General features: G+C 54.1%; 8 protein-coding genes across 8 annotated transcripts; 5 read left to right on the top strand and 3 right to left on the bottom strand.

Annotated features, from left to right (window-relative positions):
* Positions 1-624: 624 nt before the first annotated feature.
* CLAFUR5_07336 (tRNA N6-adenosine threonylcarbamoyltransferase) lies at positions 625-1,746 on the bottom strand (the record flags this gene model as incomplete). Its single annotated transcript, XM_047906484.1, has 1 exon — positions 625-1,746. The coding sequence occupies one exon, from the start codon at positions 1,744-1,746 to the stop codon at positions 625-627; it is 1,122 nt and encodes a 373-aa protein (XP_047763274.1).
* Positions 1,747-2,130: 384 nt separating this feature from the next.
* CLAFUR5_07335 (uncharacterized protein) lies at positions 2,131-5,076 on the top strand (the record flags this gene model as incomplete). The annotated part of the gene is made up of 4 exons (XM_047906483.1): positions 2,131-2,157; positions 2,210-2,783; positions 2,840-4,910; positions 4,968-5,076. 4 exons carry the CDS (start codon positions 2,131-2,133, stop codon positions 5,074-5,076), a joined length of 2,781 nt encoding a protein of 926 aa, XP_047763271.1.
* A 305-nt stretch (positions 5,077-5,381) lies between these two features.
* On the bottom strand, positions 5,382-5,819 carry CLAFUR5_07334 (uncharacterized protein; the record flags this gene model as incomplete). The annotated part of the gene is made up of 1 exon (XM_047906482.1): positions 5,382-5,819. One exon carries the CDS (start codon positions 5,817-5,819, stop codon positions 5,382-5,384), a length of 438 nt encoding a protein of 145 aa, XP_047763272.1.
* A 961-nt stretch (positions 5,820-6,780) lies between these two features.
* On the top strand, positions 6,781-7,233 carry CLAFUR5_07333 (uncharacterized protein; the record flags this gene model as incomplete). The annotated part of the gene is made up of 1 exon (XM_047906481.1): positions 6,781-7,233. One exon carries the CDS (start codon positions 6,781-6,783, stop codon positions 7,231-7,233), a length of 453 nt encoding a protein of 150 aa, XP_047763269.1.
* Positions 7,234-8,454: 1,221 nt separating this feature from the next.
* On the top strand, positions 8,455-9,516 carry CLAFUR5_07332 (uncharacterized protein; the record flags this gene model as incomplete). The annotated part of the gene is made up of 1 exon (XM_047906480.1): positions 8,455-9,516. The coding sequence occupies one exon, from the start codon at positions 8,455-8,457 to the stop codon at positions 9,514-9,516; it is 1,062 nt and encodes a 353-aa protein (XP_047763270.1).
* A 262-nt stretch (positions 9,517-9,778) lies between these two features.
* On the top strand, positions 9,779-10,605 carry CLAFUR5_07331 (uncharacterized protein; the record flags this gene model as incomplete). Its single annotated transcript, XM_047906479.1, has 2 exons — positions 9,779-10,065; positions 10,194-10,605. The coding sequence occupies 2 exons, from the start codon at positions 9,779-9,781 to the stop codon at positions 10,603-10,605; spliced, it is 699 nt and encodes a 232-aa protein (XP_047763267.1).
* Positions 10,606-11,021: 416 nt separating this feature from the next.
* Positions 11,022-12,380, bottom strand: CLAFUR5_07330 (Pisatin demethylase; the record flags this gene model as incomplete). Its single annotated transcript, XM_047906478.1, has 3 exons — positions 11,022-11,350; positions 11,412-11,953; positions 12,349-12,380. 3 exons carry the CDS (start codon positions 12,378-12,380, stop codon positions 11,022-11,024), a joined length of 903 nt encoding a protein of 300 aa, XP_047763268.1.
* Positions 12,381-13,305: 925 nt separating this feature from the next.
* On the top strand, positions 13,306-14,922 carry CLAFUR5_07329 (uncharacterized protein; the record flags this gene model as incomplete). Its single annotated transcript, XM_047906477.1, has 1 exon — positions 13,306-14,922. One exon carries the CDS (start codon positions 13,306-13,308, stop codon positions 14,920-14,922), a length of 1,617 nt encoding a protein of 538 aa, XP_047763847.1.
* Between the last annotated feature and the right edge of the window lie 287 nt (positions 14,923-15,209).

Raw genomic sequence — 15,209 nt, 5'->3', positions numbered from 1 at the left:
TGAGCCAATCAATCGGCAGCATCGGCGTGGCTAAACATCGTTCAAACAGAAATGTCCTGCTTGAAGGGCATACGACTCCCCATCACCGTACTCAAGCGGCGAGGACCACTCGCTGGACCCTGTAGTAGTCGTCGTCGTAGGTCGGTTGCGGGTAGGAAGTGATCTGAGTAGCCATGGCGTTACCTGTTGTGTCACTCCTGTGGTTCTTGTCTTTGCAGTGGTGTTGCGCGGATGGTTGTGAGAGGGTGGGTGTGATGCCTGGCTGGCCTGCGTCTGCAAAAGGCTCCGGGAGGCCAGCCAAGCTTGTCGTCAGTGAGCCTGAAGGTTGATGTCGTGGTGAGAAAGGAAGAAGAGAAGGAGGAGCTATAAGTAGCTGGCCCCCGAGCCTGTGATACCTTGGAGCACGTGGCCAACACCATCAAGCCGAGCTGCGGAGGAAGGCACGAGGCATCAGTCAGGCCGTCGTCAAGTGAGTAGCCGAGCTAAGGCAGGAGCAGGTGACAAAGAGAGAACCCAGAGAGAAGCGATAATCTTGATCAAGTGACGACTTGTGTCGTGGGTATCTTGTTGTGCATCGTTGATCTCATGATATGTACCAGGCCCGCCTGTTTTCCCGGGCTCACCTCAGTCCCGCCAATTAATCAGAACCTCATCTGTCCGGAATCGCTGCGTGCATTGGCTCTCCTCCATCTTCGTCTTGAAGCCCACCTCATGTGCCAAAAGTCCAGCATGTGCAATCATGATGCCGTTATCGATACAGAATCGTTCGTCTGTAGCATAGACGCTGCCTCCTCGTTCCGCGGCCATCATACCCATCATGTCCTGTAACCTGATATTGCAGCCAACACCACCCACAATCATGACCTGCGAACCCCCAACATGCGCCATCGCCCTCTCCGTGATTTCCACCAACATAGCAAAGACCGTTTCTTGTAGCGAGAAGCATAGGTCCTCTCTTGTGATGACCTCGCCAGACTCCGGATCCTTCCAGTCCTCACCAAGTTTATGCGCCAACTCCTCTATCCGCGCTAGGATACCAGAGAATGAAACATCCATCCCCTTCACAGCATACGGTATTTCGACCAACACTTTCCCATTCTTCGCCAACTGCTCAATATTGTACCCCGGGGCCGGATCATTCGGTATCGCCAGCACTCTCGCAAAGCGATCCAAACAATTCCCTACCGCAATATCCAACGCCTCGCCAAAGATCCGATAGCGTTGTGCAGAGTATGCAATGACCTGTGTATTGCCACCTGAAACATATAGCACAACGGGATTGTCTGCACCAGTAACCGCCCTCCCCATCTCAATGTGGCCAACGCAATGGTTCACACCTATTAACGGCTTACCCCACAGCTGTGACAACATCCTCGCAGCGATCGCTACAGCTGAGAGTGGCGCTCCCATGCCGGGTCCCTGCGTGAAGCATATACAGTCGATGTCCTCGATCTTCACATTTGCCTGCTTCATGGCTTGTTTTGTGAGGCGGACAACCCATCGTCGGTGGTGGGCTGCTGTGTCTTTGGGGAGGAAACCGGAGCCGGGAGGGGCGTTGAAGGTGTGGCGGAGGTTGCTGAGGATTTGGACTGGTTGGTGGTGGGGTCTCTTTTGGGAAGATGAAGGGTTGTGCTCATCGTCGCTGTGGGCGCTATCGTGGGGTGAGGGAGGGGTGGGTGTTGGGTGGAGGATCACGCCGACGCCCAGTTTGTTAGCCGAGCCTTCGAGGCCGATTGCGATGGGCATGTTGGAGGGGGTGGTGGGTGATGATCGTTGCTGGTGGGATGGTCTTCACATGCCAATTGTGAGAAGATGATGACTTTGGCATGTGCCATCAAATATCAATCGTGATATTGATTGATCTCCATGAAATGTGTCCCGCCAGCTTGGTTTGTCGGCTCGCGGCGCCAAAGGCACGTCACCCATCTGAGCCACGTTGGTTGTGGAAGGAACGCAGCAACCAAACCAAGTCACGCTCTCGCCAAACGACCTCCACTACCACTCACACGCACATATCCTCCTCATTCCGACTGTGCATACCAGTCGCAACATCCTCAGCAACTCATCACCCCGCCGCCATTTTGTTAATCCTTAGCGACACCCATTGGATCGAGGCGCCGAACCGCCAACATGTCGTGGAGCGGCTTCAAGAAGAATGTAAGAAGTGGACATATCTGCCGGAGACTGGGCAACACTGATAGTATGACAGGTCGGCCGCGCGACAACGCAGGTCATGATGAAGACGGGTCATGTCGAGAAGACGTCCGACCGCGAGTACGAAATCGAAGAGCGACGATACCGCACACTCGAATCCGCTTCACTACGCCTACAGAAAGAAGCCAAGGGCTACCTCGACTCCCTCCGCGCCATGACCGCCTCGCAAATGCGCATTGCGGAGACGATCGATGCGTTCTACGGCGACAGCGGCGCAACAGACGGCGTGAGCAGAAGTTACAAGCAGGCAGTCGAGGACCTGGATGCCGAGACTGTCAAGGCGCTCGATGGACCATACAGGTGCGTCACCAGAGAGTATCCCAAATTACGGAAACAGTTCGAAAAGCGATTCCCCCACGAGGACTTCAACATCTTCAACGATTACTTGAGCGAGGTGGAAGCCGAACTCAATTGGAAGAGCAAGGAGAGAACATTCAGCAGAAATACCACACATTATGAGATCCAATCATTCGACCAGGGGTCAGTTGAGCTCATTGATGTCATCTACAGGACGACCGTTCTGGAACCCATCAACCGCTTCTGTGCATACTTTCCCGACATCAACGAATGTAAGCATGGAATCCGACGTGTGCTAACCATGCGGCCGATACTGACTCCATACCAGGCATCAAGAAGCGGAACCACAAGATGCTCGACTATGATGCGATGCGATCGAAAGTCAAAAAGCTAACCGAGAAGCCTGACAAGGACCCGGCAAAGCTGCCGCGGACAGAGAAGGAAACTGAAATGGTAGGGAGCCCCTCTTCCTTTCTTGATCTCTCCACCGATCATCTCATACATCACCTCAACGACGATGCGTCGTTGATGGTGCACTCACCGCCCAAAGTCCTGGATGCGCTTCCTGCGATCCAGCACCACCAGCTACGCGTGGCCAAACTGCGGACCGACGAGAAGATGGCACTGGACAGTGTAGGTGCGCCGACCTCACCGAAGCCCGAGCGAACGTCGAGTCTGTTGAGACGTATCAGCGTGGTCAATGATGCCTTCTGGGGCCGAACAGAAGCGCAGAAGCGTGTCACCGTTGCGGGACAACAAAGCCACTCTCCGCTCAGTCCTCTGGCTCTAGCTCGCCACTTCTCCTCACCGTCCCAACGCTCTCCCATTGCGATTATGCCGGATGTTGACGAGTCTTCTGTGAGTCTGGCGCCTGTAACCAGCCCAGTCATGTTGGGCGGTGGTCTGATCCCAGCGATCTCGCCACACAGCACACACGTACCTGTCTCGAAGGACTCGTCAGACTCCACGCCGAGAGGGCCCACTCGTTCGTTCTCTGTCTTCAGACGCTCGTCGAAAGAGACGCCAACACGCAATACCAGCATGCCTATCCAGGCAATGAGCAGTCCTTCAGCTGAAGGTCTCGGCATCTCTGGGTGCAGCAGCCCCTCAGATATCACACCGACACGTCTTTCAAGCATGCCTTGGCAGATCTTGGGCAAGGCTTCGAGCGGCAGTTCCGGGGAGTCTGTGCATCCTCTTTTCAGACCATCTCCAGATGCTACCCCGACACGCTTTCCAGCCATGCCTGGATTCATCTCGAAGAAAAAGTCGCCATTGGGTAGTCCGGCGTCACTACTTGACACCCCAACCCGTTTCCGTGGTACGCCTGCTAGGAAGACATTGGACGCTACACCATCACGCTCGCTTCCGCCGCGATTCGCGAGTTTTTCCGCCGCGAGCTCAGATTCCGAGCCTGAGACCATTCAATCTCGTGCGTCTTGGCAGACAACGGACAGCGAGGTCTCTGAGGATGAACGACGGGATTCGCTCGATCCGTACAGCAAGAACAGTGATGCGGCAACGCTCGCCACTCTCACCTCACCAAACTACAACGACGAAGACATCTCTCCCGTCCGTGAGAGATGTAGCATGAACCCTACGGTTGAGTCAGATTGTGGTGAGTCCATTGCTGATACGGACTATGGCAAGTCTTTCGCCGAAGACGATGGCGATGAGACTGTCACACAAAACAATAATTCCTTCATCGAAAATGAGTACGATGAAGGTTTCACGCAAGTCGACAACTCTTTCGCAGATGACGAGTACGATCAGCGTGCCACACAGTCTGATGAGGGCAACAGTACGCTCGTTGCATCATTCGACGAAGAGAGGCGTAGCAGTGATACTTCCGACACGGCTGATTCTTCGGATCTGGACATCGGCACCTTCATCCAAGAACTGAGCATCTCTACTCCTGGCAACCGCAAGAGCAAGATGATACCGCGGGAGCCCACTTCGAGCGAGCGCAGAGACAACAGCTCGTTCATAGCATTCCTCAAGGAAGGCCCACCAGGTCCACCAGGAAGTGCCAAGAAGCCAGAGAAGAAGTTCAAGGCACCGCCACCAGTTACCCTCCCACCTTCGTTTGGTCGGCCATTCTCTGCGGCCTCGGCGTGCCCAGAACCACTTTTCTCTCCACCATCCAAGAGCACTTTCTTCCGACCTTCAGAGTTGGAGGATATCATGCAACCACTCAAGCAAGAATTCGCAGAGAAACAGGCTAATGAATTGCAAAAGGCAAAAGTCGCATACGATCAGCTCAACGAGCAGCTCACGAACGAACTACCTCAGCTGATCGACCTACGAGTACCATACCTCGACCCGTCCTTCGAAGCGCTCGTTAAGATTCAGCTGCGATTCTGCGCTGAAGCATACAGTCGAATGGCGCAAGTACAGCAGTATGTTATTCCTTCCATAATAGAGGGCGCAGAGACAGAACTTACACACTCTTCTAGGTACCTCGCAGCCGAGACAAGAGATCAGTATGCAAGCGGCGACCTAGACGCACGGGTGGAGGACGTACTGGGACAGATAAGAGAACTCAGCATCGCAGGCACGGTTTAGGATACCTACATGCGTGATGCAGCAATGCGACGTGCAGAGAAGGCTTAATGAGGCGATGAAAATGGCATGGCATGGTGGCATGGTGGCATGGTGGCATGGTGGGTGGTATACCCTGGAATGATCCATATCGCATCGCAAAGACCTGAGGCGAGTGTACACACCACTTCAATGCCCTGAACGACTAATCAAATTCGCTGCTTCCCTTGATTGCGAGTTACGTATCGGCCATACTGACCACAGCGCTACTCGTACGGAAACAGGAGACGCACAATCACCATACGCTCCGGTTCGTACACCATTCCCGTTCAGTGTTCACCGCTACCAGCATCTAGCGCTGCAGCCGAAAGCGTCGCCATAGCATTCCGTCCATCGTCCTTTTCCTCGTCACACTCGACAGCATCATGGAACATGTCAGGTCCATTGGCTCTCCCCTCCGGGTTGACTGCAGCGACTAGCTGTGATCCATTTCTAGCATAGACCTTAGACCCTGCTGGTCCGAACAACGGTTCCCGCCGGCGAGAGTGCACCGCAACTGGAGCTCCTGAATGCGGTGTACGTGTGCCGAATTGAAGTGTACTGCCAAGAGCACTTCCGATTGCGCTACGGCCTGCACTGCTGTCACTGAGCTCGGACATGGAGTCGCCGGTCGTGCCGGTGTGGCAGTCGTCGTTCGCGATGGGGCGAGTTAGGGCGTGTTGGAGGGCGAGGTTGATGTTGTGGTTCGTGGTTGGGTTTGGGGACATCGTTGTGGTTTGTTGCTTTGCTGGTTTTGGGGTTCAAGTTGTGGTTTCCCGAATGGCAATCAAGGGGGCAGGGGGATCGAGAATGGGGTGCGAATGGAGTATTCATTGCCGCATATCTTCTCCCTCATGTTGCCATGAGCGGTCGTGAAGGACGGTTGTGCTAATCATCTTCAGGACTTTCACTTTCGTCACGACTATGTGCACGAGAGGGCAAAGAGATACGGCGACGACTCCACTGCGATTTGAACGCAGGTCTCCTGAACACAGCCCTCCGAAGAGGGAGTGATATAAACGGGAAGGCCAGTGCCCGTGGTGCCCGAAGGCGATTCCCCCGAAGGTTCTATGCCCGAAGGCGAAGGAGCCCATAGCGATCCCTCATATGTGTTAGGTGTGCTGACCACTGCACCACAGAGCCCATTCACTGATACAGAGGCGGAGCGGACATGATATATGCCTTGGAAATGCTGGCTGAGCATAGCCGGGCACCTTGATATCGCTCGCTCCACGGTTTCCGTCATGTGCGCTTGCATGACAGATGTTCAGTGGATTGTCTGCCTTGATGCCTGAGTCTCGCGCCCTCGAGGCGATTCAGGCACAGCTTACCAAACCCAGCCCCCGAAGGAGCCGCATGTTTTGTGTCAACAATTGCAGCACTCGTGGATTGGGCTGCAGCTTTTGCTCGAGCTACTACCAGCACCTGCTGGGTTCCGACTGGGAGCATGTTTTGCTTACGATGCTGGCAATCTCGACCTGAAAGTTTTCGCTCTGCTGCACACCAACTCCCGTCTCGGTCTCATTTTACCAAATCCTCCTCCAGAAAAAATTCACCCTCAACCGCATGCAGCTCAAGATGTGCCACCAAACCGTGGGCATATAAACCGCCTGCCTCGCCGTACCAGGCGGTCCACCCTCCTGCCGTGCAATGCGCCTCCTCTCCTTCTCCCCTTGCGAATCCTACGACATGACTGGCAGGCCATGCGACGAACCACAAACTGCCAGATTCCCATTTCTCGCAGGATGTTGCTCAATCGAATGCGAGCAATATCACAAGCCTGTCGCCGGGCGAATCCGACTCCTCGATCCACAGGGCTACAACGCTGAGCTGGATCGTGACATTTTGCTGGATGTGGGAGGAATGTTGGTCGATGTTGGGGCGAGTAGGGAGATTGGTTGGTATGATCGCGGGGAGTGGGTGTATTGGTTGAATGACCCGATGTGGGAGCTGGGGAGGACTAATCTTACGGATGAGGAGCAGGAGAAGTATTGTGGGGTGGTAGATGAGTTTGAGAGTGGATTACGGCAGCTTGAGGAGGGTTTACCTCAGTCACTGCCGGTAATGTGTGGCGGTGATGGCGAGGTCGATGCTCTCGAGGTTGGGAAGCAGGAAGGAGAGGGACTCGGCGTATCAGCTTGAGCCTCGTTGAGCATGCGAGGCGAAGTCTACCGCTGATCAGGGGCAGAGACGTTGCGCACAAGAAGCCATTCTGCCTTCACGAGGATAGGCCAGTATGCATTTTCAACAAGCAGCGGACAAGCTGAGTGAGCGGCACCATCGCACGTTTCACACGTTCAGACATTTCATGACGAATCAAAAGGCCAGCAAAAAGGGGATCGCTGGGGACTTTTGATGCTTGCGCGGGCGGGAAGGAGACGCTGAGGACGATGTGTGGCATGTTCGAGGCGAGGATTGCTGAGGTTGCGGGTGTCAGTGTGAAGCTGCTGCTCGATGAGCCAGATTCGATTCAGTCACGATATCAGGTCGCATCATGAAAGGTGGCCGAGGGGAGATGGATGGTATGAAAAACACATGCTCGGTATGTATGCTACAGCGACGTGACTTCCACCTCTCCTGCCTCTGCTGTTTCTGCACTTACCATGCCGACTAGTAGATAAATGCACAACATGGGCAAGGTTGTTGCCAATAGACGAAACCATCAAGTGCCGCTTGATACACGCAGCCAATGAGTGCACGCGAGGGCGGCAGGATCTCCATGTCAAGATGTTGGCATTCTCTTGGTCATCCAGTCCGCCGCTTGCCATTGAACCTCTATCTTGAACGCTATCCTAGACTCTGCTTGAACATATCCTGCGCGAAAGAACACATGATCAGCAAAAGACATGGATCAGAATGGTACGAGATCTCGGAATGCCGCACATTGCTCTGAACGTCGTGGACCCGATCAACAAAGACCAGTATGCCTGCTACCGGCCCAAGAGGTCTCCCAGAACTTCAACCAGAAGCGGTCGTCGACTCGTCGCAGAGCAAGGACTCCCCAGTCGGAGTCGTTCGAGGTTGTGGAGCTCTGTTGGAACCTAGCCTCACATTATACATAAGAAACATGTATGTCTGGCTCGGTCTCTCGATCGGAGATCATAGAACGTCAATTCCCACCAATATATCGTCCAAGCAACTGAGGAACTCGGCATCGACCATATCAGTGTCCAAAGCTCAGCTCATGTCCATGTTTGAGCGAGGAAAGTATCTCACCAAGGTTTGATTGGCCGTGTTTGCATGACAGCGTTGACTGGTCTTAACATGCTGATAGGCACAGCATCAAGTATCGCCAGACCTGCACCATTGACTCTTCCACTTTGAGAAGCACGACGAGGAAGGACTAGGAAGGGACAATCGAAGATGGCGGCTCCAAGGCTTTACATACTGCTAGCATCGCTCTCGCACCTGTGCATGGCAAATGCGCATACCATTGCGCCTCGCCAGAATGATCTCCAACCCGTCCTCACCACTCTCCGCAACACCCCAGACCTCAGCACCTTCTACTCCCTCTTCGCCTCCACAGGCGGCGACTCCGGCATCCCAGCTCCCGCCTTCGAAGAGCGCTTCAACGACAACCGCGACAAGCGCCGCTGGACAATCCTCGCACCCATCAACTCCGCATTCGAGGGTCTTTCCCACGGGTTTATCGACATTTTGACAGCGCCACCAGCGTATGAACTCCTCGCCGCTGTTCTCCGCAGCCACGTCATTCAGGGCAATTACTCGTTCGTCGATCTGACATACCCCGGTGGCAGGACGTTGGAAGCGGTTGAGGGCTTTACAGTGACGTTTGCTGAGGATGGGGATATCTTTACGAACGATGGTTTGACGGAGTCTGCGAAGATGAGGGCATCGCAGGCAACGCTGGATCTGAGTGGGCATGGATATGTCCCGGCTTCGAATGGTGGGATCTATAGGATCGACAATGTGCTGGCCTTCTTTGAGACGTACTTTGGCATTGACAAGAAGACTGATGCTCTGCCACCGAAGAGGACACGCTCTGGCACTATGGCCGATGTGCTGAAAGAGAACCCAAATCTTTCGACCTTGAGGAAGACGTTGGAAGAAGACGAACCTGAGTTGGTGGAACGGTTGTCGCTGTTTGAGGAGAAAGAAGGGGACAACAGAAGGACTGTGTATCTGGCACCTAGCAACGCTGCATTCGAAGTGCTGCCTGGAGGGGCGGACGAGAAGGCGACACAGCAGAGCAATGACGAGGCGACATCGTACTTGCTGTCATTCGGGCTGGGAACATATGAAGATGGCTCGAAGGTTGTCCAGTCGGATTCGGGCTTCAACATCACCGTCGATGGAGGAATGGCAAATAATGCTAAAGTGCAGGACCGAGTGTGTACGGACAATGGCTGTGTGTGGATCATGGGAAGGTGGTTGGATCCGTTCTATGGAGTCTTCGACCACTGATCGATTCAATGAGTTGCACGCTGCTCCGCACCGAATTGCGCTTAGCGATGGCTTTGGACCACCGCAGGCGTAAGAGCAACAAAGCACGCCACAGCAAGTTCGAGGACATACTGGACCATCTTTTCGCATAACGTCTATCGTGTCTAGCAAATCTGGTACTTTGTCCGCACGAAAGCAATAGCAAACCGTAGGAAGCAGTATACATCCGCGCAAGACCCGTCAATAATGACAGCCTCATCCAAGCTGGTATCAAATTCGTCCAATGTCTTCCCCAAGAGTCAGAGCACTCCTCTTCGGCTTCGAAGACTCCCCTCTCCTCGACGAGATCAACACTCTAGCAGCCACCCTGAGATCAATCGGCTGGACAGTGAACCAGTTCTGGCTGCCAACAACCGACTACAAGAAAGCAAACGTGATTGTGGAGAGTGCTTTGGGCCAAGACTTACCTGCTGACAATAGCCATGATACACTTTTCGTCTACTATGGTGGCTATGCGTTGCAGGACCCGACGAATCTCGCTAACCCATGTGCCAAGCTGAAGTGGCATGCGTAAGTACAGCGACAGCTGAGTAGAGTCGACTTATGGCTGACAATCACAAACCTCCAAAAGATAAGGTATGCCACGAGCACGTCGTTGGTGTGCGTCCATTCAGCGCCTTCGACACTCCACTCTTCAGCAAATGTCAGCATGTCGTCGTGATCCTCCACTGTCCCTTCAACTTCGACACCTACCCAGACTGGCCAGACAAGATGTTCAAAACTGAAAGCCCGCCAAACTTCACTATGCAGTACGTTGCTCTACCGGCTCCAGCCACGGAGGTCAAGCTCGGCAGGACGGGCTTCGATTGCGTCGCACAAGGTTGTCGGACCGGGGAGATCGTAGAGGTCCCTCAAGTGTTCAGTGGACTGCCGACGACTTTGATGGGTAACATGATTGGAGGGTGGAACGAAAGTGAGAATCTGACGGTGGAGAAGTTCGTGCAGAGACTGACGGTGCAGGGTGGGGGAAACTTGGGAGGGATGCCATTTTGGCATGGGCCTAAGGGCAAGGCGAGTGATGTGGTGTTGCGAGGGGGAATTGGTGATTAGGATTAGCCTGGCGGGAATGGGTTGAGCGGGAGGACAGTCACGAGTAATCTGCATTGACGTTGGAAACTTGCACCAAATTCATGATCTCGACATCTCCATGCGCCAAAATTACTTCGTACGGACGGATACTGCTTGCAGGATGCTCACTGGAGTGCCACAAAGCCTGCTCAATCCCCACTCAACATCAAAGCCTAGTGGAAAATTATGTTGCCGCCGCTATATCTGTCGACTTCACTTCTGGAGAGCTGCTGGAGGACCGTGTCCGTAAATTCGACGTACGTCGACGCGCTGTAGCCTCAACGGCATCAATCGGACCTCGCTATCCAGATACATGCCAGTGCGTTAAAGCGACGGCCTACGCTTTGACAGGAAGTCGAAGCGCTCGGCGGCAATCAACTCTGTCATCAGCCCTCGCTCTACACCTCCCTCTCTTTAACATAACACCAATACTCCTGAAACACAAACCACGAACTCCACACCTTCCACTCCCTCCCCTCATCCGCAAACACAAACTCAAACTTCCTCACAATCTGCGGCACCACCTTCGTCATCTCCAAAAGACTCACATTCTTCCCAATACAAGTTCTACTCCCGCCTCCAAACGAGAACGAATTGCCCATTTGCGCTGCGGCGTTTTTCGCAGAGCCGAATTGATCCATGTACGGTCTGAGTTGAAGACGTGGGCGTCGGGACCGTAGACGGCGGGGTTGTAGTTTAGGGCCCAGGCGGAGTCGCCGACGTGGGTCTGAGGAGTGGGAGGGTTAGTGGGAGGTCAATGGAAAGAGGTGGCGGATGATGGGACTTACGCCTGCTGGGAAGAATGTTCCGCCGAGTTCCATGCCCCCTGCTGGGACTTCTCGCGGCAAGATGTAGCCTACTGCAGGGTGGATGCGGAGAGTTTCTGCTATGACACATTGGAGGTAACCGAGATTCTCTTCGTGGAATGGGGTCGGAGGCTGTTCCCTCTTGTGTCGCTCCGTCGATTTCGTCGCGGAGTTTCTGCAAAATATGGGGATTGTGGTAGAGGTAATAGAGACAGGCTGAGATGGTAATGCCAGTCGTGTCTGTTCCGGCGGCTAGGTTACCACCAATGCAGTCCATTTGGTTTTCGAGGTTGACTTTTCCTTCTTCCTCCAGTTTCATCAATTTGTTCATGAAACAGTCTGCTTTGCGATTTTCCTTCTCGACGAAATCGACGTTTCGATACTTGGCCAGTGCTTTCCTGACGGCAGGCTCGATGACGGTGCCGGCGTTCCTGATACCAAGAGCTTGAACGGTGCTGAAAAGAGGGAGGTGTAGTTCTGGAAAGATCCCGACTTTTCCAAATCTCGATCCGCCATCCGATGCCCTAACGCATGTTAAATGTAGAGAGAACGGAGTCGTCTGGCGACATTCTTGGTGAGATAGAGATGAACAGCAGACGTGCGGGCCGAAAGACGATGCTCCAATTGTCCAGAAAGACGGCCGTGGTGTGCCAATAGCACTTAAGTCCCAAGAGGAAGCTTTCCTACCTGCTACCTGGTGCTTCGATGCGACCACCCCTGACTGTCTGTTCTGTGAATGTGTTCTGCAGATAGCGAAGATCTGATGTGCATGCTTTACTCGACCTTCACGATTGGGTGCTCACCTCGCAAAGCTTGACGTTTTGTGCGTCAGTCGCGGCATTCGAGGGTCAACATACGCTTGAAATGCTGTATTGTTCAGCGGAAGGTGACTAATGCATGTTGTTAGAGCAGGAGCCACTGTCGGCCCTCAAGCGCAAGATCGAAAGCCATGTTGAGTATTCAGGCTCGTCCAACGCAAGAACGTAAGCTTTTCAGAGCACAGCCAGAGCCTTCCTTTCCGTTTGGCCAGGTATGGGGCCGAGTAGACTGTGCGTGGGGCCCTGGCAGTCCGAAGGAGCGGTATTGTCGCCTTTGTTATGAAGCAAACTCGAGCGTCCAAGCGGGCCAAGACGCTATGCAATGGATCTTGCCTAGAGGCATCTTATGGAATGCTAGGGCCTGTGGCCTCTTCAACTGAACGGTCTGCTCAACCCGATAGTATCATTATCGTCGTCGAGTGTAACTTGACCCCGAGTCGACAAGCGAAAGGCCACCTTCATCTTTCTCTGGTGATGCACGGATTGACAAGTCTTCCCCCGGCAGAGCTTGACCGATCTGAGAGCGACGACAGTGATTTGAGCCATAATCTCGACAATTGTGAGGTGACAGCCAGGGCAATCAGAGAGGATGACGAGCATTCAACTCGTTCTCGCTAGCCAATGCTGGTCGACAGCGTCTTGCTTTTCGGCATGGTACGTGTTGTCCTGTCAGCGTGTGGTACGGATGGAGAGCACCTTCTGGTGTGCATACAGGCAGCGGTAGCATGTTCGCCTTCGAGCTCCTCGGGATAGAAGCAGACGTGCTGTGGTGACATGTGGATGGTCAGAAGATGGTCTGAGATGCATGTCAGCTTGAGATTTGCATGTCGCAGGCGCTGCAGGAGCCACGACCACCGATGCCCTCGACACCTGAACTCTATTATTCGTAGCCCTCCCCATCTCCCACCATGTGCTCTGCCCGGTAGGGAGTTTCATTGTTATTTGCTCCGCGACTCTTTGTTTATTTGCCATTTGCCCGCAGTGTCGATGTACAACTTCTCACGCTTCACGATGGCATGAAACCTCGCATATTCCTATTGAGATCCTGATCGAGCACGATGGCTGCAATGCCCAGCGAACCAGACAACACCGACTATGTGGCATCGCTGGCGAGCCCAACGCTCTGCACGCCGTCAACGGGCAGGCCTGGCTTTCAGAGTCATGGGAAGACGTTATCAATGGCGTCAGAGCCCGCCTTCCACACCAGGTCGAATCGCTTCTCGTTACAGTTCCCCGTCCAGCCCACCGCTCCATTCCATCCTGTGCGAGCAGCGTCGCCAACCCGAGAATGCGTCAACGGCACACCAGACATTGACGACCCCACTGCTGGACCCTCAGACGGAAACTTCCTCCATCTCGTCGCAGCGCAAGAGCGTCGAGTGCTCGAGCTCAAGGAAGAGCTGCAACGAGCTGAAGCAGACCTCACCAGACTGAAAAGAGAGTGGGCGAAGCATGAAGCGAACAAGAAACGAGGCGATGCCAAACGTTTGACACGGCCTCAGACACTGCAGACCTCACCGACATTGACCTCCGACCGAGATGATGAAGATGGCTCAAGTGCATGGCTACAGCAAGAGATGGAACGTCGCAAGGCTCTGCTTTCGGCTAGTAAGCCCAGCAGTCGGACAGTATTCCCCGGCCAGCGACATACACGGGCACTGTCTCTCCTATCACCAGCAAGAGAGTCGGTCAGGCATAGTGCAAGCCACTCAATACCGATGATGCAGCCTCCGCCGCGACCACCTCGAAAGGACAGTCTCAAGAATCCAACGAGGCAGAGCATGGACCTCGTAAGACCGAGCGCAAGAGAACACACTGTACCGCCAAATGGGGCGGATACTGAGAGCCAAGACAAGCTTGCAGCTCAGTCGGTGATCGACCAAGAGATGCTTCTTCGAGCAGGGAAGAAGGTCGCAACAGACTTCAAGGACGGACTTTGGACATTTTGGGAAGATCTTCGGCAAGCCACAGTCGGAGAGGAGTCTGGACCAATACAACCACCGATCTCAAGGCGAGGTTCTGCACAAACGCTCAAGGCAGCGCGGAAGCAGGGCAGCATTGGAAGTCTACAAGGCTCATCGCGCAGCTCGTCGACTTTGGGCATAGGACCAGATCGTGGAGATGCTGCGAGACCGCCGGCTCCGAGGAAGAAGTCCGCGCCTCTTCCAGATCTCGCAGACCCGTCTTTCTGGAGCGATCATGGCACCACGATTGAACCGAAGGAGCAGGCATCGACAAAGAAGCAAGCAGTCTCGCGACAACACAAGCGATCGGCGGACTCGACCAAGCGGCTGTCCGGTGCGTCAAATGATGGCTGGGATACTTGGGATAGTCCGGAGCAGTCTGGGTCATCTTCCAGCGTTGCTTCAGAAGCCATGACGTTATCATCCACGGTGTCAGGCAGCGGAAGTCCGCGAACATCAGGGAGCATCTCAAATCGAGAGTCAAGAGATCTGTCTGGGAAGAAAGAGGCACTGCCATGGCCGGCACTGAAGAAGTCGGGAATTGGCTCCCTACGACGGACCGCAAGCCATCTTTTGTCAGAATGGGAGAAGAGCCTGACTCCAAGTCCAGGTGAAGAGTTCACAGGTCAGGAAGACTATCTAGGCGCTGGCGCTTCCGCTGCAGCTGCTGAGGCGATTGCATATGGTGCCAAGAGTAGTAAGAAGGATTGACATACCACTTGTAGATGACCACTTAGTAGGGGGGGCCTGATCACATGGTCTATTATCTGGTAGATATCACGAAAGAATCACAGGACCATTGGGTGCGCTCCACGTAATCCTCCCATCGCGCCCCCAAAGTCCGAAGCGCGAAGAACGAAGCACGCTATACCACTTCCCCATCTTCTTGCGAAATGCTAATGCTGTGCCACAGCACTATCTTGCGTAGCGCTGCGTAGCTCGCCTCTTTCGTGTCTAAGGCTGGCTGAGGGGTAGATTGGTGCATTTGCAGATACCGC

The sequence above is a fragment of the Fulvia fulva genome, chromosome 6 (assembly GCF_020509005.1).
Source record: "Fulvia fulva chromosome 6, complete sequence".
NCBI lineage: Eukaryota > Fungi > Ascomycota > Dothideomycetes > Mycosphaerellales > Mycosphaerellaceae > Fulvia > Fulvia fulva.
This window is presented reverse-complemented; position numbering and strand designations above follow the sequence as displayed.